The sequence below is a fragment of the Columba livia genome, chromosome 1, assembly GCF_036013475.1.
Source record: "Columba livia isolate bColLiv1 breed racing homer chromosome 1, bColLiv1.pat.W.v2, whole genome shotgun sequence".
Classification (NCBI taxonomy): Eukaryota; Metazoa; Chordata; class Aves; order Columbiformes; family Columbidae; genus Columba; species Columba livia.
The window spans coordinates 211,037,783-211,064,595 of record NC_088602.1 but is presented as its reverse complement, the minus strand read 5'-3'; the positions used below and the strand labels follow the sequence as shown (position 1 = coordinate 211,064,595).

At 63.5% G+C, this 26,813-nt stretch overlaps 1 protein-coding gene across 1 annotated transcript in view; it reads right to left on the bottom strand.

Annotated features, from left to right (window-relative positions):
- The window catches only part of FLNC (filamin C), a 59,226-nt gene that overhangs the window by 30,022 nt on the left and 2,391 nt on the right, over nucleotides 1-26,813 (bottom strand). Inside the window, 21 exon segments of the mRNA XM_065049401.1 lie at nucleotides 690-863; nucleotides 2,202-2,799; nucleotides 4,766-5,028; nucleotides 5,718-5,835; nucleotides 7,069-7,238; nucleotides 8,012-8,102; nucleotides 8,180-8,340; nucleotides 9,363-9,486; nucleotides 9,998-10,141; nucleotides 10,535-10,648; nucleotides 11,539-11,732; nucleotides 13,106-13,242; nucleotides 14,723-14,849; nucleotides 15,853-15,990; nucleotides 17,198-17,398; nucleotides 18,948-19,110; nucleotides 19,459-19,536; nucleotides 19,627-19,745; nucleotides 22,266-22,416; nucleotides 23,897-23,994; nucleotides 24,690-24,938. Of these exon segments, the coding sequence (XP_064905473.1) occupies nucleotides 690-863; nucleotides 2,202-2,799; nucleotides 4,766-5,028; nucleotides 5,718-5,835; nucleotides 7,069-7,238; nucleotides 8,012-8,102; nucleotides 8,180-8,340; nucleotides 9,363-9,486; nucleotides 9,998-10,141; nucleotides 10,535-10,648; nucleotides 11,539-11,732; nucleotides 13,106-13,242; nucleotides 14,723-14,849; nucleotides 15,853-15,990; nucleotides 17,198-17,398; nucleotides 18,948-19,110; nucleotides 19,459-19,536; nucleotides 19,627-19,745; nucleotides 22,266-22,416; nucleotides 23,897-23,994; nucleotides 24,690-24,938 (3,612 nt within the window).

Here is a 26,813-nt window from a genome sequence, read left to right as displayed (position 1 = left end):
TCCCTGGTTGTGGTTTTGGGGGAATCTCAGGGGGTTTGAGGATCCCTTGGGTGGGTCTTGAGGGATCTCAGAGGGTTCAAGGGTCTTTGGTTGGGGTTTTAGAGGATCTCAGGGGGTTTGGGGGTCTCTGGTTGGGGTTTTGGGGGGATCTCAAGAGGTTTGAGGGTCCCTGGTCAGGGGTTTTGGGAGGTCTCAGGAGGTCCAGGGATCCCTTGATGGGGTTTGGGGTCTCAGGGGTTTTGGGGGTCCCTTGGTGATGTTTTGGGGCATGTCAGGGGTTTGGGTATCTCTGGTTGGGGTTTTGGGGGTCTCTGGGTGGGGTTTTGGGGGATCTCAAGGAGTTTGAGGGTTCCTGGTTGGGGTTTTGGGGAGGATCTCAGAGGTTTTGAGGATCCCAGGGGGTTTGGGGTTTCTTGGTGGGTTTTGGGAGTCCCTGGATGGGTTTTGGGGGGGGTCTCAAGAGTTTTGGGGGCCCTTGGCCTTGGTGATCAGGGGGATCCCCACTGGGAGGTGTTTTGGGGTGTCCCTCTCTGGGGGACGAGGAACATCTGCCCAAGAAATGGTGTCCCTGGGGGTGTTGGAGTCCCTGGGGGTTCCCAACGTCCCCTGGGGGTGTTGTGGTCCATGGGTGGGTGTCGGAGTCCCCAGGGAAGTTTTGGGGTCCCCGGAGGGGTGTTGGGGTCCCTCACCATCCTCATATGGCGTGTACTCCACGCGGTAGGTGCCGTCGCCGTGGTCGGTGATGTAGGTGTCGGTGGTGGCCCCCGAGGGGTTGACCACGCGCGCGGCCACGTGGGGTCCCCCAGTCTTGGTGAGCGCCCGGGCGTCCACGGTGAAGTCGGTGGCCACCTCACGCAGGACCCCTGTGGGGCAGGACCTCAGCACCCACCATGGGGGCCCTGAGCTCCCACCCCACCCCAAACCCACCCAGTGGGTGCCCGAGGGAGGAGGTGACCAGCGATGGGGTGGCCATGGGCAGGAGGTGGCCGTGGGCAGGAGAAGCCCATGGAGATGCCCACGGGGATGGAATGCCCATGGAGATGCTCATGGGGAGAAGATGTCCATGGTGGTGTCCATGGGAAGGAGATACCCATGGAGAGGAGGTGGCCATGGGGAGAAGGTGGCCATGGGGTTGTCCATGCAAGGGAGAGTTGCTCATGGGAAGGAGATGTCCATGGGGACACCAATAGGGAGGAGATGCCCATGGGGAGGAGAAGCCCATGGAGGTGCCCACAGGGAGAAGAGGCCCATGGTGGTGTCCATAGCGGGGAGATGCCCATGAGGAGGAGGTGGCCATGGAAGAAGGTGGCCGTGGGGAGAAGGTGGCCATGGGGGTGTCCATGCAAGGGAGAGGTGCTCATGGGAAGACCAATGGGGAGGAGATGCCCATTCAGAGGAGAACCCCATGGAGATGCTCATGGGGAGGAGGGGGCCATGGTGGTGTCCATGGGGAGAGAGTGCCCGTGGGGAGAAGGTGCCCATGGTGGTGTTAATGGGAAGAAGGTGCTCATGGGGAGGAGAAGCCCACGGTGGTGGCCATGGGGAGGAACTGTCCATATGGAGGAGGTGGCCATGGGGCTGTCCATGCAAGGGAGAGGTGGCCATGAGGAAGAGATGCCCATGGTGGAGTCTCTGGGGAGGAGGTGGCCATGGGGATGGGATGCCCAAGGGGAGGAGGTGGCCATGGGGAGGAGCTGGCCATGGGGATGGGATGCTCATGGGGAGGAGGTGGCCATGATGCTGTCCATAGGGAGAAGATGCCCATGGGGAGGACATGGCCAAAGGGCTGCCCATGGGGATGGGATGCCCAAGGGAAGGGGGTGGCCATGGGGAGGAGGTGGCCATGGTGCTGTCCATAGGGAGAAGATGCCCATGGGGAGGAGGTGGCCATGGGGATGGGATGACCAAGGGGAGGAGGTGGCCATGGGGATGGGATGCCCAAGAGGAGGAGGTGACCATGGGGAGGAGGTGGCCATGGTGCTGTCCATAGGGAGAAGATGCCCATGGGGAGGAGGTGGCCATGGGAATGGGATGCCCAAGGGGAGGAGGTGGCCATGGGGAGGAGGTGGCCATGGGGAGGAGGTGGCCATGGGGAAGAGGAGCCCATGGAGATGCCCACAGGGACGATATTCCCATGGGGAGAAGACACCCATGGTAGTGCCCCAGGCTGGTAGAACCCCCCACATTCACCCCGCTCTCACCTCTTGGCTCCACTCCTTTCCCGTAGACCTTGACCCCACTGGTGTCCACAGCCGGGTCCACGGTGACGCGCACGGGACACTTGGGGACGGGGTGGCCGCCATACTTGATGGTGATGGTGTAGGCCCCGGCGCACGCTGGCGTGTAGGTGATGGCGTAGGTGCCGTCGCGGTTGTTCTGGATCAGCACCTCCGCCTTCACCCCAGCCTCCGAGATGATCTCAATGGTCAGCTCGGCGTCCCCGGCTTGGGAACAGTCCACCATGAAGGTGGCCACCTCGCCAGCCTTGCCGCCCTCCAGCCCCGGCCCGCTGGCCGTGACCTTGCTGGGGTCGAACACCGGGGTGACCTTGGCCTTGAAGGGGGAGCCGGGGATGTGGCGCTCGGCGAAGAGGATGTTGATGTTGTAGTCGCCGGGGGCGGTGGGCAGGTAGGTGACGGCGCAGGAGCCGTCGCCGTTGTCCTGGCACTCGATGGTGGCCTCGCAGGGACCCTCCACCGTCAGCCCCAGGCCGCCCGTCCCTGCGCCCTTCGTGTCGATGGTGAACGGCGCCGGGACCCCCACGCGGCCGCCCTGCAGCCCCGGGCCCATGGCCACCACCTGCGGGGACACGGGGGTCACCGAGGGACGTGGAGACGGGGGACAGGGGTAGATGTGCTGGAACACACCTGGGGGGTGTGAGGGTCACAGGAAGGGGCAGACATGGACACAGGTGACAGGGGTAGATGTGCTGGAATACACCTGGGGGACGTGGGGGTCACTGGGGGGACACGGACACGGGTGACAGGGGTAGACATGCTGGAACACATCTGGGGGACGTGGGGGTCACAGGAGGGGACAGGGGGGTCTCAGGAGGGGGACATGGGGGCCACAGATGGGGACAGGGGTGACGGGGGGGACATGGACATGGGTGACAGGGGTAGATGTGCTAGAACACACCTGGGGGACGTGGGGATCACAGGAGGGGACAGGGACAGGGGTGACGGGGGGTACATGGACATGGGTGACAGGGGTAGACGTGCTGGAACATATCTGGGGGACACCGGTGTCACAAGGTGGGGCAGGGAGAGGGGTGACAGGGATAGACGTGCTGGTGCACAGCTGGGGGACATGGGGGACAAGGGGGGGGACAGGGAGAGACATGCTGGTGCACAACTGGGGGACATGGGGGTCACAGGAGGGGACAGGGATGGGGGTGGCAGGGGGGACATGCTGGTGCACAACTGGGGGGACACTGGTGTCACAAGGTGGGACAGGGACAGAGGTGACAGGGATAGATGTGCTGGTGCACAGCTGGGGGACATGGGGGTCACTGGGGGGGAGAGGGATGGGGGTGACATGGGGGACATGCTGGTGCACAGCTGGGGGACATGGGGGGGGACAGGGGCAGGGGTAACAAGGGGGGACATGCTGGTGCACACCTGTGGGGACACAGGGCTCACAGGGTGGGGACAGGGATGTCACAGGGTGGGACAGGGATGGGGGGGAGAGGCTGGAAGACACCTGGGGGACATATGAAGGTGACAATGATGGGGGTGTGAACGTGCAAGGCGTGTGCAAGGGGGTTCTCACCTTGGAGGGGTCTGGGGTCAATACATACAAGCAGTGCAAGTGTGCAAGGAGCGTGTGAGTAGCACATGTGAGCACTGTGTGTGTGCAACGCATATGCACAAGCAGCGTGAGCGCACAAGGGGCACGCACGAGCACTGTGAGTGTGCAATGCACACGCACAAGCAGCATGAGTGTGCAAGGAGCTCATACGAGCAGCGTGAGCGTACAAGGGGGGTGTCACCTTGGAGAGGCTGAGGGCAGCGTGCACGAGCAGTGTGAGTGTGCAAGGGGTGTGTACAAGCACTGCGAGTGTGCAATGCACAAGCACCGTGAGCATGCAAGGGGCATGCACAAGCACGGTGAGTGTGCAATGCACACGCACAAGCAGCGTGAGCGTGCAAGGGGGTGTCACCTTGGAGAGGCTGAGGGCAGCGTACACGAGCAGTGTGAGTGTGCAAGGGGCTCACACGAGCACAGTGAGTGTGCAAGGGGGGTGTCACCTTGGAGTGGCTGAAGGCAGCGTGCACGAGCAGCATGAGTGTGCAAGGAGCTCACATGAGCAGCGTGAGCGTGCAAGGGGCTCACATGAGCAGTGTGAGTGTGCAAGGGGTACACACAAGCACGGTGAGTGTGCAATGCACACGCACAAGCAGCGTGAGCGTGCAAGGGGGGTGTCACCTTGGAGAGGCTGAGGGCAGCGTGCACGAGCAGTGTGAGTGTGCAAGGAGCTCACACGGGCAGCAAGAGTGTGCAAGGAGCTCACATGGGCATGGTGAGTGTGCAAGGGGCTCACACAGGCACGGTGAGCGTGCAAGGGGGGGTGTCACCTTGGAGCGGCTGAGGGCAGTGTGCACGAGCAGCATGAGTGTGCTAGGAGCTCACACGAGCACGGTGAGCATGCAAGGGGGGTGTCACCTTGGAGCGGCTGAGGGCAGTGTGCATGAGCAGCGTGAGTGTGCAAGGGGCTCACACGAGCACGGTGAGCGTGCAAGGAGCGTGCAAGGGGGGGTCTCACCTTGGAGGGGTCCGGGGGCAGCGCAGCCTCCACGGGGAAGGGGCTCCCCGGGACCGGGTGCCCGTCGTACGTCACCTCCACCTTGTAGGGTCCCTCGTCGGGGGGGGTGAAGCTGACGGGGTGGGGGCCGCCGGGGGGGGCCGGGCCCACCCTGCAGGGGGTGGGGCGGCGCCCGGGGCCCGTGACCTTGACCTCGACCTTGCCCTGACCCCCCGCCCCCTGCGTCTCCACCGCGAACTCCTGCGCCTGCCCCACCTCGGCCTCTGGGGGGGGAGACACACGGGGGGGTCGGGGGGGGGAACCGCACCCCCAAAATACACGGGGTGTCCCCCCAGAGTGCACAAGGGGGTCCCAGGCCCCCCAGGGTGTCCCCCACCCCATGGGGTGCTCCACAACCAAAGGTGACCCCCGCACACCCAAGGGTGTCCCCCCAAACCAAGGTGCACCCCCCCAAAAAGTCTCCAAGGGGGTCCCAAGCACCCCAGGGTTCCCCCCACAAGGGTGACCCCCACACCAGGGTGCCCCTCACCCCATTGGGTGGCCCATACCCAAGGGTGCCCCTCCAAACCAAGGTGCGCTCCCCAGGGTGTCCATGGGGGTCCCAGGTCCCCCAAGGTGCCCCCCACCCCACAAGGCTGCCCCCCACCCTATTGGGTGCCCCCCACACCAAAAGGTGACCCCCCAAACCAAGGTGCCCCCCACCCGGGTGCCCACAGGAGTCCCAGGCCCCCCAAGGTGCCCCAACCCCATGGGGCACCCCCCACCCAAAGGCGACCCCCCCACACCCAAGGATGACCCCCCAAAGTGACCCCCCACTGCATGTCACACCCCCCCACCCAAGGATTCCCCCCAAAACCAGGGTGCCCATAGGGGTCCCAAGGCGCCCCCCACCCCACAAGGGTGCCACCCCCCCATGTCGCACCCCCCACCCAAAGGTGACCCCCCCACTCACTGCTGCTCAGCCCCGTGACCTTGACCTTGCCCAGCTGCAGCGGGGGGGCCACGGTGACCGGGAAGGGGCTGCGGGGAATGGGGTCCCCCCCGTAGGTGACAGCAACGGCCAAGGGACCCTGTGGGGACATCAGGTCACGGGGGCACACACACCCCCACCCGGGACGTGGGGGACGGGGAGAGGGGGTGTGGGGCACCCGTGGGGGCTGGGGGGGGGTCTGGGGTCACCCATGGTTGCTGGGGGGGCTGAGGATGTTGGGGTCACCCGTGGGTGGGGGGGGACCTGGGGTTATGGGGTCACCCATGGGTGCTGGGGGGGACCTGAGGGTATTCAGGGCACCCATGGGTGCTTGGGAGGCTTGGGGAGGGTTCTAGAGTCACCCATGGGTGCTGGGGGGCTTGGGGAGGGTTCTAGAGTCACCCATGGGTGCTGGGGGGGGACCTAAGGGGATTGGGGGCACCCATGGGTGCTGGGGGTGCTGGGGTGCTTGGGGGGGTCGCAAGGGGGGTGAAATGTCCCAGGGCTGGGGGAGCACTCATTAGACTGGGAGGTCCCTGGGGTGACAGACAGTTGGGGGAGGGGGGGTGGGCTGTGACACGGAGGTGACATCGCGGTGGGGGGGGGGGGGTGACTATGATAAGGGGGGGAGCACTGGAGGGGTGTCCCTATGGGGTGTGGTTCCCTATAGGGTGCCCTATGGGATTTGGTTCCCTATGGGGTTTCCTATGGGGTGTGGTTCCCCATGGGTGCCCTGTGGGGTTCCCTATGGGTCAGGTTTCCCTACAGGGTTCCTTATGGGTTGAGGTTCCCTATGGGGTGCCCTGTGGGTCAGGGTTCTCTATGAGGTTCCCTATGGGGTGTGGTTCCCTATGGGACTCCCTATGGGATGGGGTTCCCTATGAGATATGGTTCCCTATGGGGCTCCCTATGGGGTGTGGTTCCCCATGGGTGCCCTGCGGGGTTCCCTATGGGTCAGGTTTCCCTGTGGGGTTCCTTATGAGTCAGGGTTTCCCATGGGGTGCCTTGTGGGTCAGGGTTCTCTATGTGGTTCCCTATGGGGTGTGGTTCCCTATGGGATGTGGTTCCCTATGGGGCTCCCTATGGGATGGGGCTCCCCATGGGTGCCCTGCGGGGTTCCCTATGGGTCAGGTTTCCCTATGGGGTTCCTTACGGGTCAGGTTTCCCTATGGGGTGCCCTGTGGGTCAGGGTTCTCTATGGGGTTCCCTATGGGATGTGGTTCCCCAGGGGTGTCCTGAGGGGTTCTCTATGGGCCAGGTTCCGCAGGGGCACCCCATGGGTCCCTCTGTGGGTCCCTCTGTGGGTGCCCCGTGGGTGCCCCGTGGGCCGCACCTGCTGCAGTGCCGTGTACTTGACGGTGTGCGAGTAGTCGTGGTTGTCGATGAGCTCGAAGTCGCGCACGGCCGGGCCGGGCCCCGCGGCCCCGAACGTCACGTTCAGAGGAGCCTTCCCCGCGCCCTTGGTCTGCACCGTGAAGTGCGTGGGGGCGCCCACCTCCACCCCTGGGACCCACAGCGACATCAGTGACCCACAGAGACCCACAGACACACACACAGACCCACAGAGACAGACAGAGACCAACAGAGACCCATAGAGACCCACAGTGACCCATAGACACACACACAGACCGACAGACAGCCATAGAGACCCACAGACACCCATAGCACCCTTGGTCTGCACCGTGAAGTGCGTGGGGGCGTCCACCTCCACCCCTGACCCACAGCGACATCAGTGACCCACAGAGACCCATAGAGACACACACAGACCCACAGACACCCATAGAGACCAACAGAGACCCATAGACACGCACACAGACCGACAGACAGCCATAGAGACCCACAGACACCCATAGCACCCTTGGTCTGCACCGTGAAGTGCATGGGGGCGCCCACCTCCACACCTGACCCATAGCAACATCAGTGACCCACAGAGACCCATAGACACCCACGGTGACCCACAGACCCATGGAGTCCCACAGACACCCACAGTGCCCAGCTCCACCCCCGAGACCCATATGGACATCAGTGACCCATAGTGACCTGCAGCACCCATAGAGACCCACAGTGACCCACAGACACCCACAGAGACCTACAGAGACCCAGCTCCACCCCTGACCAATAGACAGAGTTAGGGACCCACAGTGACCCATAGAGACCCAGCTCTGTCCCGACCCATGGAGAGTCAGTGCCCCACAGCCACCTATCTCCACAGCACCTGACAACCCTGCCCCACAGCATCCAGCCCCACGGCGACCCACAGCCCCACGTCCGCTCACCGGTGCGGCTGATCCCGGGCCCCTCGGCCTTGACCTTGCTGGCGTCATGCGACGGGTCCACCTTGATGCGGAACGGGCTGCTGGGGATCTCCTGGGGACACAGAGGGTGACACGGTGACACGGCAGCTCTATGGGGTGACAGCGGGAGGGGACGGGCCGGGGCGGCACCTGGTTGGCGAAGAGCACCATGATGGTGTAGAGCCCGGCGCCCGGCGGCGTGTACTTGACCGTGAAGGTGTCGTTGTCGTTCTTGATGATGTCGAAGTCGATGTCGGCCTCCAGCGGCCCCACCACGCCCGGTGCGCACTTGATCCCAATGCTGACGTCACCTGCGGGGGGTGGCACCGGGCTCGGGGACGTGTCACCCGGGGGGTGGCAGCGGGGGCTGGGATGGGGATGGGGGAGCTGGGACTGAGGTGATGGACCAGGCATGAGGGACCAGGGATGGAGGACCAGGGATGGAGGACCAAGACCAGGGATGAGGGACAATGGACCAGGGATGAGGGACCATGGACCAGGCATGAGAGACCAGGGGTGGAGCACCAAGACCAGGGATGAGGGACCAAGGACCAGGGATGAGGGACCAAGGACCAGGGATGATTTGGGATGATGGACCAGGGATGATTTGGGATGATGGACCAGGGATGACGGACCAGGACCAGGGATGAGGGACCATGGACCAGGGATGCAGGATCAGGACCAGTAATGATGGAGCAAGACAGGGATGATGGACTAAGACAGGGATGCAGGTCAGGACCAGGGATGATTGACCAGGGATGAGGGATCATGGACCATGGACCAGGGATGATGGAGAAGGGATGATGGATTTGGACCAAGGATGATTTGGGATGAATGGATTTGGGATGACAGGATGGAGGACCAAGACCAGGGATGATGGACTAGGGATGAGGGACCTGGACCAGGGATGATGGACAGGGACCAGGAATGATGGACAAAGGATGCAGGAGCAGGGATGCAGGAGCAGGACAACAGATGCTGGACCAAGGATGCTGGACCAGGACCAGAGAAGAGGGATCTGGATCAGGGATGCTGGAGCATAGGATCAGGGATGTGGGACCAGGACCAGGGGTGATGGACAGGGGATGCAGGAGCAGGGATGAAGGATGAGGACCAGGGATGCTTGGATGAGGACCAGGAGTGATGGAAAAGTACAAGAGATGAAGGAACAGGGATGAGGGATCAGGGATGAGGGATCTGGACCAGGGATGATGGATCTGGACCAGGGACAAAGGACCCAGGACCAGAGATGATGGACCAAGACCAGGGATGCGGGACCTGGGCTCACACCCACAGAAGGGTCCCCACGGGTGTCCCCCACAGTGTCACCCACCCTGCCCGGCCTCGCTGCAGTCCACGGTGAAGTAGGTGGGCTCGTTGGCCTTCAGCCCTGTCTTCTCCACACCCGGCCCGTAGACCTTCACCCTGCCAGGGTGGCTGCCCTCCCCCACATTCACCTGTGGGTGTGGGGTGTCACCAGGGTCACCTGGGGTGGCAGGGACCCCCATCTCCATCCCCATGGGGCCCCAACCCCACCCCTGGCACCCCATAGGCCTGGGGCCCACCATCTCCCCACAGGACCCCATCTCCACCCCATTACCTCATGGACCATCCATGGACAACACTCTCCATTCCCATCACCCCATGGCCCCCCACATGGCTACCCCAACACCCCGTAAGTCCAAGAGCCCCATTTCCACCCCCATCACCCAATGGGACCCTCATCCCCACCTCATCACCTATGGACCACCCGCGGCCAAGCCATCACCCCATGGGACCCCCACCTCCATCCCCAGCACCCAGGGGACTCCTCATGGCCACCCCAGCACCCCATAAGTCCAAGACCCCCACCTCCATCCCCATCAGCCTATGGGACCTCCATCTCCACTCCGTCACCTCATGGGCCACTCATGGCCAACCCATCACCCACGGACCCCCATGGCCACCCCAGCCCCCTATGGTGCCCACCCGGAAGGGGCTGCGGGGGGTGTTGACACCCCCCCAGGTGACGATGATGGTGTGCTTGATGGCCTTGGTGGGCACGTAGACGCAGTGGTAGGTGCCGTCCCCATTGTCCTTCACCTTGATGTCGATGGGGAAGCCCTCGGCATCCTGCGGGCAGTGGGTGGGGGTGAGGGGACCCGTTGGCACCCAAGAGCAACCAACGTCACCCATTGTCGTCCAATAGCACCCAACGGCACCCAACATCATCCAGTGGCACCCAATGGCACTCAACATCATCCAATGGCACCCAATGGCACTCAATGACACCCAAGGGAACTCAGTGGTACCCAATGGCACTCAATGACACCCAATGGCACCCAATGGCACTCAATGGCATCCAATGGCACCCAACATCATCCAACGGCACCCAATGGCACTCAACAGCACCCAACATAATCCAATGGCACCCAATGGCACTCAGTGGCACCCAAGGGAACTCAATGGCATCCAGTGTCACCCAATGACACCCAAGGGAACTCAGTGTCACCCATCGGCCCCCACCTGTGCGTAGAGCTTGAGAGGCCCCTTGCCGGCGCCGCGGGCGTCGATGGTGAACTCCGCTGGCCGCTCCACAATGCAGCCGTTGGGCTCCAGCCCCGGCCCGAAGGCCTTCACCTGCAGCGGGCAGCGTGGGGCAGGGTGCTGAGTTGGGGGGCAGCACCCAGGGGTGACAAGGGGCAGCACCCAGGGGTGACAAGGGGCAGGGGGCAGAAGGGGGCGCTGTGGAGCACAGCGGGGAGCAATGGGGCACAGTGAGATGCTATGGGGCTCTATGGGTCACAGCGGGACCTTGTCGGGGCAGTTGCCAGGGGGCACTATGGGTCGTTGTGGGTCTCTATGCATTGCTATTGTGCTCTATGGGTCACAGTGGGTCACAGGGGTCTCTATGGGTCCCTGTGGGTCCTATGGGGCTCTGTGGGGCTTCTGTGGGTCGCTATGGGTCTCAGTGAATCCCTAAGGGTCACTATGGGTCTCAGTGAATCTCTATGGGTCACTATGGGTCTCAATGAATCTCTATGGATCTTTATGGATCACAGTGGGGCTCTACAGGTCTCTATGGATCACAGCTGGTCTATGGGTCACCATGGGTCACTACAGGTCACTGTTGGTCACAGTGGGTCTCTGTGGGGCTCTATGGGTCAGAGTTGGTCTATGGGTTGCTGTGGGTCACCATGGGTCACAGTCAGTCTCTATGGGTCTCTGTGCATCCCAGTGGGTCTATGGGTCACTATGGGTCACTATTGGTTACAGTCAATCACCCTGGGGCTCTGTGGGTCACTATTGGGGGCGTTATGGGTCATAGTTGGTCTCTACAGGTCTCCATGGGTCCCTGTTGGTCTCTGTGGGTCTATGGGTCATTATGGGTCACCACGGGGCACTATAGGTCACAGTCAATCTCTACAGGGCTCTATGGGTCACTATGGGGGGTTTATGAGTCCCAGCTGGTCTCTATGGGTGACAGTCGGTCTCTGTGGGTCTCTGTGGGTCTCTGTGGGTCGCGGTACCTTGTCGGGCCAGCTCCCGGGTGCCGCGGGCAGGACGTGTGCGATGAAGGGACTGTCCCTGATGTCCTCATCGTCACACACCACGTGCACCGCGTAGTCCCCGCTCTCCGTGGGCCAGTACCGCACGTCACACGAGCCGTCCCCGCGGTCGTCACACTCGATGCGCGCCTGTGACGGGCCCTCAATCGAGAACCCTGCAGGGACACCGGGGTGACACCGGGGGGACATCAATGGGTGACACCCCCAGTGACTCGCTTGGGACAGGCACTCAATCGAGAACCCTGTGGGGTCATCGGCGTGACACCAGGGGGGACATCAATGGGTGACACCCCAGGGACCCGCCTGGAACGGGCCTCGATTGAGAACCCTGTGGGGACGTCGGGGTGACACCAGGGGGAACATCAAGGATGACACCCCAGGGACCTGCTTGGGACAGGCCCTCAATCAAGAACCCTGTGGGGACATCAGGGTGACATCAAGGGTGACACCCCAGGGACCCGCCTGGAACGGGCCCTCAATCGAGAACCCTGCGGGGACATCGGGGTGACACCAGGGGGGACATCAATGCGTGACACCCCAGGGACCCGCCTGGAACGGGCCCTCGATCGAGAACCCTGTGGGTGACATCAGGGTGACACCAGGGGTGACACCAGGGGATCCACTTGGGACAGGCCCTCAATTGAGAACCCCGCAGGGACATCAGGGTCACACCAGGGTGACACGAGGGGATAACATCCCAGGGACCCGCCTGCGATGGGCCCTGGATTGAGAACCCTGGGGAGGACATCAGGGTGACACCAGGGGTGACACTGGGGACCCACCTGGGATGGGCCCTCAATGGGGAACCCTGTGGGTGACACCAGGACATGGGCATCCCCCACCCCTTGCCCATGTCCTCACCATGATGTCCCCATGTCCTCACCATGATGTCACCCAGTGTGTGTGTCCATGTCCCCGCCACGATGTCCCCCAGCCCACATTGATGTCCCCACCACAGCATCCTCCATGTCCTCACCATGATGTCACCCAACACGTCCCCACCACAATGTCCCATGTCTCCCGCTCCATGCCTACGTCCCCATCATGATGCCACCCAATATGTCCCCACCATGATGTCACCCAACACATCCCCACCACAATGTCCCATGTCGTCACCCTAGTGTCTCCCGCTCCATGCCCACGTCCCCATCATGATGCCACCCAATATGTCCCCACCATGTCACCCAACACATCCCCACCACAATATCCCATGTCGTCACTATAATGTCCCCTGCTCCATGCCCATGTCCCCATCATGATGCCACCCAACACATCCCCACCACAATGTCCCATGTCGTCACCATAATGTCCCCTGCTCCATGCCTACGTCCCCATCATGATGTCACCCAATATGTCCCCACCATGATGTCACCCAACACGTCCCCACCACAATGTCCCATGTCATCACCATAGTGTCTCCCACTCCATGCCCACGTCCCCATCATGATGGCCCCCAACACGTCCCCACCGTGATGTTCTCCTGCGTGTCCCTATGTCCCCAGTCCCATCCCCCCGTGTCCCCGCTCACCCAGTGTCCCCACTTCGGTGCCGATGGCCTCCACCACGAAGTCGGCCGACTGTCCCACCACGCCGCGCTCCAGCCCTGGCCCCCAGGCGCGGACCTTCTGCGTGCCCGGGGGGGGCGCCACCTGCACCTCGAACGGGCTGGGGACGGGGACACCACGGTCACACACCCCTGTTGGCACACCCGCCGCGCTCCCTGTGCCCCCACATTGCACCCCTTGCACCAACCTCACCCCCTTGCACGCCCCTCACACCTATGGCACGCTCACCCTGCTCCTTGCGCCCCCCTTTGCACATCATGCCCTCCTCAAATGGCCCTTGCACACCTATTGCGCACTCCATTGCACACCCCCTTGCACACTCACCACTTGCTTTGACACCCCAAATGTGCCTTGCACACCCCATTGCATGCTCTCCACTTGCTTTGTACACCCTAAATATGCCTTGCACACCCCTTGCACAGCCCTTGCACGCTCTCCACTAGCTTTGCACACCCCAAATGCTCCTTGCACACCCTCCACATGCCTTGCATGTCCCATTGCACACCCCCTTGCACCCCCAGGCACCTTGCACACATACCCCCTTGCACATCCTCCATGCCCCTTGCATGCTTCTTACACACCCTGCACACCCACCATGTGCCTTGCACACCCTGAAAGCCCCTTGCATACCCTCCACGTGCCTCGCATGTGCCTTGCACGCCCCTTGCACGCGCCTTGCACACTGTGCACACCCTCCACATGCCTCGCTTACGCCTTGCACACCCTTTGCACACTCTTTACACACTATGCACACCCCTTGCACACCTAATTACATTGCACACCCCCCATGCCCCTTGCACACCCTCCCACCCCTCACATGTGGGGAGTCCCCATGAGTCAGGGTGGGGGGGTCCCATGGGTGGGGAATCCCATGGGTGGGGTTGGGGGGATCCCCATAGGTGGGGGTCAGGGGGGTCCCATGTGTGGTATGGGGGGGAACCCATGGGTGGGGTGCCCTATGGAGGGTGATCTGACCTGCAACGGATGATGGGGGGATCAGGGAGGTCCCATTTTGAGGGGGGACTCCCATGAGTGGGTTGGGGGGTCCCATGGGTGAGGTGCCCCATGGATGGGGAGATCCCATGGTTGGGGTGGAGAGGGTCCCACAGGTGGGGGGTTCCCATGAGTCAGGGGATCCCCATGAGTGGGTTAGGGGGTCTCATGGATGGAGGGATCCCCATGGGTGAGTTGGGGGGTCCCATGGGTGAGGTGCCCCATGGGTGGGGGGATCCCCATGGGTGAGTTGGGGGGTCCCATGGGTGAGGTGCCCCATGGGTGGGGGGATCCCCATGGGTGAGTTGGGGGGTCCCATGGGTGAGGTGCCCCATGGGTGGGGGGATCCCCATGGGTGAGTTGGGGGGTCCCATGGGTGAGGTGCCCCATGGGTGGGGGGATCCCCATGGGTGGGATGGAGAGGGTCCCACAGGTGGGGGGTTCCCAGGAGTCGGGGGATCCCCATGGGTAGGTTAGGGGTTCTCATGGGTGGAGGGATCCCCATGGATGAGTTGGGGGGTCCCATGGGTGAGTTGGGGGTGTCTCATGGGTGAGTTGGGGGGTCCCCGCGCTGAGGGTGTTCTGACCTGCGGGGGATGGCGTAGCCCCCCCAGGTGATGGACACCTGGTACCGCCCGGGCACCTTGGGCAGGTACTCGCACTCGTAGACGCCGTCGCCCACGTCCCGAACCGTCACCGGCTCCTCCGTGCCCTCTGCAAACGGGGGGGTCAGGGGGGCACCCCCAGCTGGGGCCAACCCCCCAAACTGTGTGCACCCCACTGTGGGCACCGCGCAACCGGGCACCCCCAGTTGTGTCACCCCCATCATGGGGGCTCCCCAAACCATGAACCACCTCCCCACACCAAATTTGGGCATCCCTGTGGTGTCCCCCCAGCCATAAGACCCCCATGAATCCCCAATGGTGCACCCCCCAAACTATGCTGCCCATGGGCACCCCCAAACCATTCACACCCCCCATAGACACCCCCCACCATAGACACCCCCATGGTGCCCCCCAACATTGTGACACCCCCTTGGACCCCCACCAACATTGCAACCCCCCACAGACACTCCCAAAGCATGAATACCCCCATAGTAACCCCCCAATCATGCACCCCCTCCATAGACACCCCCATGGTGCCCCCCAAACCCTCCTCCCCTATGGACACACCCAAAATGCTACACTCCCCCCATAGGCCCCCCCATGGCACCCCCAGACCCGGCACCCCCTCATAGACCCCCCCCATAGACCCCCTGGCCATGCACTCCCCCAAACATGGGCACCCCCATGGTGGCCCCACCTGTGCACCCCCCATAGGGACCCCCAACCCTCTGTCCCTCATGGGTACCCCCAAATCATGACATCCCAACCCTGTGTCCCACATGGACACCCCCATAGTGTCCCCCACCCTTGAACCCCATGAACCCCCCCTATATGGACCCACCAATCACACACGCCCAATGGGCACCCCATAGACACCCCCATGGTACCCCCCACTCATTATCCCCTATGGGTACACCCACGGACCCCCCCAACATTGCACCACCCATAGACACCCCCAAACCATTAACCCCCCCATAGACAACCCCATAGACACCCCAATGGTGTCGCCCAACCCTGTGTCCCCTATAGACACCCTCATAGACCCCCCCCATGGTGCCCCCATCATGCACCCCCCCAATGGCGCCCCCCAAAACCCCCAGGTCACCACTCACGGGGTCCCTTGACCAGCACGCGCAGGTCCCCGGTCCCCGCGCCCCGCGTTGTCACCCTGAAATCGGCCACCTCGTGCACCCGCAGACCCTTGGGCTGCAGCCCCCGCCCCGTGGCGCGGCACTGCTGGGGACAGCACGCTGGGGACAGGGACAGTGTCACACAGTGTCACCTGTCACCTGCCACCACCCTACAGCACGCTGGGGACAGGGACAGTGTCACATGGTGTCACCTGTCACCCAGCACTGCTGGGGACAGCACGCTGGAGACAGGGACAGCGTCACACGGTGTCACCTGTCACTGCTGGGACAGCACACTGGGGACAGGGACAGTGTCGCACCATGTCACCTGTCACATGCCACCACCCCACGGCACTGCTGGGGACAGGGACAGTGTCACTAACCACCAACCATACTGTCACCTATCACCCGGCATGGCTGAGGACAGCACGCTGGGGACAGGGCCAGTGTCACCACCTGTCACCTGCCACTACCCCACAGCCTGGCACTGCTGACTCTGTGTCACCCACACTGTCACCCAGCACTGTTGGAGACAGCAGACTGGGGACAGGGACAGCAGTGTCACACACTGTCACCCACACTGTTGCCCAGCATCCGGAGGGGCAGCAGGCTGGGGACAGGGACAGCAGTGTCGCCCACACTGTCACCCAGCACCCAGGGCTGCCAGGCTGGGGTCCCCACGAAAGGGCTCATGGGCACCGCTGGGGACATGGGGTGGGGACAGATTGGGGACATGGGGACACCCAGAGGCATAAGGGACCCATGGGGACACTCTGGGGACAGGATGGTGCCATAGTGACACCCTAGCGACACAGGAGTGTCATGGGGTCTCCAGGGGCATAAGGGATCCAAGGGGACACCCTGGGGACACCATGGGGACAGAAGGTGCTACGGGGACACCCTGGAGTATAAGTGACCCATGGGGACACTCTGTGGACAGAGGCTGCTACAGGGACACCCTAAGGGTGCTGTGGGGACACTCTGGGGACATGGGGTCCCTAGGGGCATAAGGGACCCATGGTGACACCCTGGGGACACCCTAGGACATAAGGGTGCCATGGGGATACATTGAGGACACAGGGGTGCCATGGGGTCCCCAAGGGGACACCCTGGGGACAAGTGGGTGCCATGGGGTCCCCAGGGGCATGAGGGACCCACGGGGACATGAGGGGGCAGAAGGGACCCATGAGGACATGCTGGGGACAGAGGGTGCTCTGGGGACAGGGCAGGCACAGGGGTGTCAGGGCCACCACGGGCACTGGTAGGTGCCATGGGGACACGGTGGGACTGACGGGTGCCGTGGGGACAGGGTGGGGACAGCTCTCACCTTCAGACACGTTGACAGCGAAGGGACTCTTGGGGATCTGGGCGCCGGCGTAGGTGACACAGATGGTGTGTGTCCCCTCCAGGACAGGCCGGTAGGTGCAGCGGAAGATGTTGTCCCCCTTGTCCTCCAGCATCACCTCCACCGTGTCCCGCCGGCCCTGCGGGTCCACGATCACCACGCCCACGTCGCCAGGGCCAGCACCTGCCACCACCGGGACATCGGGTCAGCGTCACCAGGCCAGGCCATGGCCATGTCACCAGGAGGACATGGCCACAGAGCCACCACGACATCCATCCCATGGCCATGTCACCATGAAGACATGGTTCCAGTGTCACCAGGCCAGGCCATGGCCATGTCACCATGAGGACATGGCCATGTCGTCATGAAGAGATGATTCCAGTGTCACCAGGCCAGGACATGGCCATGTCACCGTGAGGACATAGCCACAGAGCCACCACATCCATCCCATGGCCATGTCACCATGAAGACATGATTCCAGTGTCACCATACCAGGCCATGGCCATGTCACTGTAGGACATGGCCATAGAGCCACCACAACATCCATCCCATGGCCATGTCACCATGAGGACATGGCCACAGAGCCACCACAACATCCATCCCATGGCCATGTCATCATGACAGCATGGCCCCAGAGCCACAAGGCCAGGACATGGCCATACCACCAAGAGGACATAGCCACAGAGCCACCACGACATCCATCCCATGGCCATGTCACCATGAGGACATGATTCCAGTGCCACCAGGCCAGGCCATGGCCATGTCACCACGAGGACATAGCCACAGAGCCACCAAAACATCCATCCCATGGCCATGTCACCATGAAGACATGATTCCAGTGTCACCATACCAGGCCATGGCCATGTCACTGTGAGGACACGGCCATAGAGCCACCACAACATCCATCCCATGGCCATGTCACCATGAGGATATGGCCACAGAGCCACCACGACATCCTTCCCATGGCCATGTCACCATGAAGACATGATTCCAGAGCACCAGGCCAGGCCAGCCTGAGGACACAGGCCCAGTGCCACCAGGCCGTGGCATGGCCATGCCATCATGAGGACACCAGCTCAGTGCCACCAGGCCATGGCCCCAGAGCCACCAGGCCAGGCCACCAGGAGGACGTGGCCTCAGTGCCACCCAACCATACCATGGCCATGCTGTCATGGGGACATGGCCTCAGAGCCACCATGAGGACATGGTGCCAGTGCCACCCAGCCATCCCATGGCTGTGTCATGATGGGAATAGAGCACCAGAACCACCAGGCTGTGCCATCTTGAGAACATGACATCATAGCCACCCAGCACCACCATGGCCATGTCACTGTGAGGACATGGCCCCAGAGTCACCAGACCACACCATGGTCATGCCACCAAGAGGGTGTGACCTCAGTGTCCTCAAGACTCACCATGGCCATGTCACCATGAGGACGTGGCCCCAGAGCCACCAGGAAACACCATGGCCATGTCACCATGAGGAACATGTCCCCAGTTCCACCAAGCCATCCATCCCATGGCCATGTCACCATGAGGACATGTCCCCAGTCCCACCAGGCCATCCCATGGCCATGTCACCATGAGGAACATGTCCCCAGTTCCACCAAGCCATCCATCCCATGGCCATGTCACCATGAGGACATGGCCCCAGAGCCACCAGGCCACACCACAGCCATGTCACCATGAGGACACCCCTCAGTGCCACCACCCCGCTGTGTCCCCAGCCCACCTGCGGTGTAGATGTCGAAGTAGGTGGGCTTGTTGGCCACGTTGCCCACGGGCTCCAAGCCGGGCCCACGTGCTGTCACTTTGCTGGCGTCCCCCAAAGCCATGGCCACGTTGACACCAAAGGGGCTCTTGTCAATGTTCTGCCCCGCGAACAGCACTGTCACCTGTGGGGTGAGGGGACAGAGGGGGACACGTCACCCAGGGCCACCTGGCACCTCCAGGACCTCATGCAGGGACACCAAGGTCCCCTCAACATGGCCTGGAGGGACCCCCAAGTCACCTCATGGGACCCCCAGTGCAACACCCCAGGGGACCCTCATGTGACAGCCCTGGGGATACTTGCGGACCACCCCAGAGACCCCAATGCAATGGCCAGTGGGGACCCCAATGGGACACCCAAGGTCACCCCAAGAACATCCCTGAGGGACCCCCAGGGTCCCCCCCAGTGCAACACCCCAGGGGACCCTCATGTGACACCGCTGGCGACCCCCCATCCTGGGGACACTCCTCACCTTGTGCAGCCCCCCAACCTTGGGGACATAGGTGACACTGTACGTCCTCTTCTTGTCATTGTTGGGCACCACCTTGGCCTGGAAATGGGGAGGGTAAACCCCAAAAATGAGCTCCGGGGGAGGTGACAGAGACGTGGGGACCCCCCGTGGGTGTCACCCCGCCGGTACCTCCTCGGTGTGTCCCTCGGGGTCCTCCACGTAGACCAGCACCTCACCCACCCCCGCGTCCAGCGTCTCCACTGTGAACTGCGCCGGGCGCAGCACCACGTTCCCCTGCGGCTCGATCCCTGGGGGCACACGGGGTCAGGGGACACCCCCAGACCCCCCCCGGGGGGGACAACCAGCCCTGGGACCCCCAAAGCCCCCCCAAACTGGGACATTCAGGTGGCATTTAGAGGTGACAGGGTGGGCATGGGGGACCCTGGGGTCACCACATTCCCCTGTAGCTCAATCGCTGTGGGGGGACACAGGGTCAGGGGACACCCCTGGACCTCCCCCCAGGGGGAACACCCAGCCCTGGGACCCCCAAACCCCCCCCAAAGTGGGACATTCAGGTGGCATTTGGAGGTGACAGGGTGGGCATGAGGGGACTCTGGGGGTCACCATGTTCCCCTGTGGCTCGATCCCTGGGGGGACACGGGGTCAGGGGACACCCTCGGACCCCCCCACAGGACACATCCACCCCCAGGACCCCAAAAGTCCCTGGGACCCCCAGAACATGGGACACCCAGGTGGCACTTGGAGGTGACAAGGGGACCCTGGGCACCCCTGGGGATGGTGGGGACCCTGGTGGTCCAAGGGGGTCCCTGGGCATGGGGGGCGGCCATGGGTCCCCACATGTCCCCTCCCCATGTCCTTCTGTCACCCTGTCCCCATGTCCCCCCTGTGCCCCCTCCCCATGTCACCTTTTTCCTAGCCATGGTGTCCCCTATGGGACCCCCAGAGATCCCCGTGCACCCCCAGGGACACCCCAGGGACCCCCCACTGTACCCAGGGACCCCCCCCAATCTCAAGGACCCTTCCAGAAACCCCCCCAGTACCCCCAGAGACCACCCCCCAGGCTCAGGGACACCCCAGGGACCCCTACCCCATGTCCCCTCCCCATGTCACCTTGCACTTGCCCATGGAGTCCCCGCCGTCCCCCATGTCCCCGTGTCCCCTACCCCATGTCACCTTGTACCTGGACATGGTGTGTCCCTATGGCATCTGTGTCCCCTTCCCCATGTGTCCCCCCCATAGCATCCATGTCCCCTGCCTCATGTCCCCTACCCATGCCACCCTTGCACTGGCTATGTTGTCCCTCCATGTCCCCCATGTCACCTGCCCATGTCCTCCTGACACCACAACTCCCTGTTCCCCCCCATGTCACTTTGTACTTGGCCATAGTGTCCCCACCCCTTGTCCCCTCCCCATGTCCCCTGTCATTGTGCCCCCCATGCCCTGTTCCCCCCATGTCACCTTGCACTTGACCACAGTGCGTCCCTATGGCACCTGTGTCCCCTACCCCATGTCCCCTGCCCATGCCACCTTGCCCTTGCCCATGGTGTCCCACCATGTCCCCCTGTCCTATGTGCTCTGTCGCCACATCCCCCTGTCCCTGTCCCCCTGTGTCCCTGTCCCCATGTTCCCACATAACCTGTCCCCAATCCCCATGTCCCCTGTCCCCCCATAACCCCTGTCCCCATGTCTCATGTCCCCCTGTCATGATGTCCCCCATCCCCATGTCCTGTCCCCTGACCCCACATCCCCCTGTCCCCCTGTCACCATGTCCCCTGTCCCCCATCCCCATGTCCCCTGTCCCTGTCCCCCTATATCCCCCTGTCCCCTGTCCCCCTATATCCCCCTGTCCCCATGTCCCCCATCCCCATGTCTTGTGTCCCCTGCCCTGTCCCCTGTCCTGTGTCCCATGTCCCACATCCCACTCCATGTCCCCTGTCCCTGTCTCCCATCTCTGTCCCTGTCACCATGTCCCCCTGTCCCTGTCCCCATGTCCCCCTGTCCCCCAGTCTCTGTGTCCCACACCCCCATGTCCCCCTGTCTCTGTCCCATGTCCCAATATCATCCCACATCCCCCTGTCACCCTGTCTCTGTCCCTGTTCCCATGTCCCCCTGTCCCCATGTTCTGCGTCCCCATGGCCCCCATCCCCATGTCCCTCTGTCCCCCAGTCTCCGTGTCCCGCACCCCCATGTCTCCCCGTCTCTGTCCCATGTCCCAATATCATCCCACATCCCCCTGTCCCCATGTCCCTGTCCCCCATCCACCTGTCCCCATGTCCCCCAGTCCCTGTGTCCCACAGCCCCATGTTCCCCGTCTCTGTCCTGTGTCCCAATATCCCCCATTCCCCATCTCTGTCCCTGTCCCCATGTCCCCCATCCCCATGTCCCCCTGTCCCCATGTTCCCCTGTCCCCCGTCACTGTCCCTGTCACCATGTCTCCCTGTCCCCATGTACCCCTGTCCCCCAGTCCCTGTGCCCCACACCCCCATGTCCTCCATCTCTGTCCTGTGTCCCAATATCCCCCATTCCCCTGTCTCTGTCCCTGTCCCCATGTTGTGCATCCCCATGTCCCCCATTCCCATGTCCTCCTGTCCCCTGTCTCTGTCCCTGTCCTGTGTCCCCCTGTCCCTGTCCCCATCTCCTGCATCCTCATGTCCTCCTGTCCCCTGCCTCTGTCCCTGTCCCCCTGTCCCCATGTCTCCCTGTCCCCATGTCTCCCTGTCCCTGTCCTGTGTTTCCCTGTCCCTGTCCTGTGTCCCCATGTCCCCATGTCCCCCATCCCCATGTCCCCCTGTCCCCCTGTCCCGTACCAGGCCCATATGCCCGTGCCCTGCTGGGCTGCGGCTGCTGCGCCCTCAGGGGCGCCCCCGGTTTGAGCTTGGCCTTGGGGAACTGGGACAGGTACGTCATGACCGAGTGCTCGTCCACGTTGGGGTCCACAATCTCCTCGGGGGCGATCACCTGGGGGGACACGCGTCAGCACCCCCGGCACCCCTCACTGGGGTGGCCTTGGGGGGACCCCAACCGCCCCGACCCTCCCCAACCACCCAGGGGCACCCCGGGGACCCCCATATCCATGGACATCCAGGGGACCTCCCAACCGCCCTGACCCTCCCCAACCACCCAGGGACACCCTGGGACCCCATATCCAAGGACACACCAGAGACCCTCCTGCACCCCCCAGGGACACTCCCACAATCAGGGACCCCCCAGAAATCCCCTTGCACCCCCAGGGAACCCCCAGCTACCCCCAGGGTACCCCCCATGCTCAAGGACCCCCAAAGAACCCCTCTGCACCATTAGGGTGCCCCTCAAGCTCAAGGACACCCCAGGGACCCCCCACAATTAGAGACCCCCCAGAGACCCCCTTGCATCCCTAAGGACTCCCCCATATCTATGGACACCCCTATGCTCCCAGGGACCCCCCCAAGCCCCTCGGACCCCCCCATATTCAGAGAGACTCTGAAGAGCCCCACTGCTCCCCCGGGACCACCCCCAAACTCAGAGACCCCCAGAGATCCCCGTGCACCCCCAGGGACACCCCAGGGACCCCCCACTGTACCCAGGGACCCCCCCCAATCTCAAGGACCCTTCCAGAAACCCCCCCAGTACCCCCAGAGACCACCCCCCAGGCTCAGGGACACCCCAGGGACCCCAATACACCCCCGGGGACACCCCCATCCCCCCATGCCCATGGACAACCCAGGGACCCCCAACTCAGAGACCCCCGGTATCCCCATGCACCTTCAGGGACACCCCAGGGACCCCACCCTGTACCCAGGGACACCCCCCATACCCAGGGACACCCCAGGGACCCCCCCAAACTCAGAGATCCCCAGAGATTGCCATGCACCCCCAGGGACCCCCCACTCTACCCAGGGACACCCCCCCATGCCCAGGGACACCCCAGAGACCCCCCACTGTACCCAGAGACCCCCCCCAAGTCCCCCCGCAATGCTCAGTGACAACCAAGGGACCCTCTGGTACCCCCTGTCCCCCCCTTCCATCCAGGGACTACCTAAGACCCCAGGGACCCCCCAGGATCTCTATGAACCCCCAGGGACCCCCCGAAGACACCCCCACCCCCCATGCTCAAGGACATCCTGGGGACCCCCCCGCACCCCCAGGGACCCCTCCAAGTCCCCATCATGGAACACGCTGCCTGGGGCAATTACCTGGGGCACAGTTGCCCCCCAGTGCTCCCAGTGCCCCCAGTCCCCACAACCAGTGCACAGTTGCCCCCCAGCGCCCCCAGTCCCCATACCCAGTGCACAGTTGCCCCCCAGTGCTCCCAGTCCCCATACCCAGTGCACAGTTGCCTCCCAGTGCCCCCAGTGCCCCTAATCCCCTATACCTGGGGCACCGTTGGCCCCCAGTGCCCCATACCCTGTGCGCAGTTGCACCCCATTGCTCCCAGTGGCCCCCCCATTGCTCCCAGTACCTGTGGCACGCCCAGCCAGTCGTCTGCCTGCTGCATGGCCTCCCGCGCGTTCTGCACCGGCTGGTTGGGGTCCCAGTTCTGCCAGTCCGGGCACAGCCCTGGGGGGGATGGGGGGGGTCAGAGGGGCACCCCCCATTTCCCACATAGACAGGGCACAGTTGCCCCCAGTGCTTCCCCAGTGTCCCTTACCCAACACACAGTTGTTCACCAGTGCCCCCAGTGCCCATACCTGGTGTGCAGTTGCCCCCCAGCACTCCCAGTCCCTTTACCTGGGGCACAGTTGCCCCCCAGTGCTCCCAGTGCCTCCCCAGTGCCCCTAATGCCCTATACCTGGGGCACTGTTGCCCCCCAGTGCTCCCAGTGCCCCTTACTGGGTGCACAGTTGTCCACCAGTGCTCCTGGTCCCCAGAACCGGTGCACAGTTGCCCCCCAGTGCTCCCAGTGCCCCCCCAAATCCCGAATAACCCCCCAAACCCCCATAGCCACCTCAGTCCCCCATACCTGGTGCACAGTTGCCCCCAGTGCCCCCAGTGCCCTTAGCTGGTGTCCCCAGTGCCCTTACCCAGGGCGCAGTTGTTCACCAGTGCCCCCAGCGACCTTACCCTGTGTCCCCAGTGTCCCCAGTGTCCCCAGCGCCCTTACCCGATGTCCCCAGTGTCCCCAGCGTCCCCAGTGTCCCCAGCGCCCTTACCCGGGGCGCAGTTGTCCACCAGTGCCCCCAGCGCCCTTACCCAGTGTCCCCAGTGCCCCCAGCGCCCTTACCCAGTGTCCCCAGTGCCCCCAGCACCCTTACCCGGGGCGCAGTTGTCCACCAGTGCCCCCAGCGCCTTGCCGTCCCTCCAGTCCTTGTTGAAGTTGGTGATGGGCAGCTGCGGGACCTTGTTCTGGATCCAGCCCAGCAGGCGCTGCTTGGGGGTCTGCGTGCGCCCGTCCTCCTCCTCCTCGTCCTCCCAGATGGGCATGGAGATGGAGTAGTGCAGGATCAGCGTCCACACCAGCCCCAGGATCAGCTTCAGGTTCCCGTCCACGATGGCCTTGCTGTCTGTAGAGAAACAGGGGCGTCAGGGGACCCCAAAACCCAGCTGGGGACACCAAATGCCCCAGGGAATGCACAGTGTCCCTGTCACCCCAGCACCGGGCTGGGGACACATTAACACCCGATGACCAGCTTCAGGGTCCATCCACGATGGCCTTGCTGTCTGTGGGGAAACAGGGGGGTCGGGGGACCCCAAAACCCAGCTGGGGACACCCAATGCCCCAGGGGTCCCCGGCACCCCAGCACTGGGCTGGGGACATCCCTACAATGGGTTGGGGACACATGAACACCCCAGGATCAGCTTTGGGGTCCATCCACCACGGCCTTGCTGTCTGTAGAGGAACAGGGGCGTCAGGGGCACCCCAAAACCCAGCTGGGGACACCCCAATACCCCAGGGAATGCACAGAGTCCCTGTCACCCCAACACAGGGCTGGAGACACCCCATGAGCAGCTTCAGGGTCCATCCACGATGGCCTTGCTATCTATGGGGGGACAGGGCGGTCAGGGGGACCCCAAAACCCAGCTGGGGACACCCAATGCCCCAGGGGTCCCTGTCACCCCAGCACCGGGCTGGGGACACCCCAACACCCCAGGATCAGCTTCAGGGTCCCTCCACGATGGCCTTGCTGTCTATGGGGGGATGGGGGGTCAGGGGGACCCCAATACCCAGCTGGGGACACCCTAAAACTCCAGGGAATGCACAGAGTCCATGTCACCCCAGCACTGGGCTGGGGACACCCCTGCAATGGGCTGGGGACAAATCAGCACCCCAGGATCAGCTTCAGGGTCCATCCATGATGGCCTTGCTGTCTATGGGGGGACAGGGGCGTCAGGGGGACCCCAATACCCCAGGGGTCCCTGTCACCCCGGCACTGGGCTGGGGACACCCCAGGGCACGTGCAGGGGGACATCATGGGCACCTCGGGGGTTCCCTGTCACCCCAGCATGGGGAGGGGTCCCTGGCACCCCAGTACCAGGCTGAGGACACCCCAGGGCACACACAGGGTCCTTGTCACCCCAGTATGAAACTGGGGACACCCCAACACCCCACGGCACATGTGGGGGTCCCTGTCACCCCAACCCTGGGCAGAGGACACCCTGACACCCCAAGGCACTGTCACCCCTATCCACCCCTGCACCCTGGGGGTCCCTGAGCCCCCAAAACCTTGGGGACCCCCCTCAGCACCCTGCGTGTCCCTGAGCCCCCAAAACCTTGGGGTGCTCCCCCCCGCACCCTGAGGTGGCCCCCACAGCACCCTGAGGGACCCTGAGCCACCCAAAACCTTGGGGACCCCCCACAGAACCCTGGGGGACCTTGAGTCCCCCAAAATACTGGGGTGACCTCCAGCACCCTAGGGGTCCTTGAGTCCCCTAAAATATCGGGGTGCCCCCCCGCACCCTAGGCTGTTCCCACAGCACCCTGGGGGCCCCTGAGCCCCCAAAAACCTTGGGGTGCCCCCCTAGCACCCCGAGGGGTCCCCGGTGCTGGGGAAACTGAGGCAGAGCGCTGCTGGAGGGGGAGGGGAGCCCCAGGCATCCCGGCCCCTCCCCCACCGCCCTGCCGAGAGGACCCAGGCGTCCGGGCCCCTCCCCCTCCCCTCCCACCCTCCTCGGGCCGCAGAACGAACCCAGGAGTCCCGGCCCCCTCCCCCGCCATGAGGAGGGACCCAGGCGTCCGGGACCCCCCGCCCCGTCCAGCCACGAGCGATCGTGTTTCGGGTACATGGGGGGAGGGGGAGCATCATCTGGGGGTGCTCAACATCTGGGGGACAAGGACACGCAGGGGGGTCACAAAAGGGACATTGGGGGGTCCCTGGGGGTGCTCAGACCCCCCCAACAGGGTCGGGGGGCACAAGGGAGGGCACGAGTGCGTGTGCAAG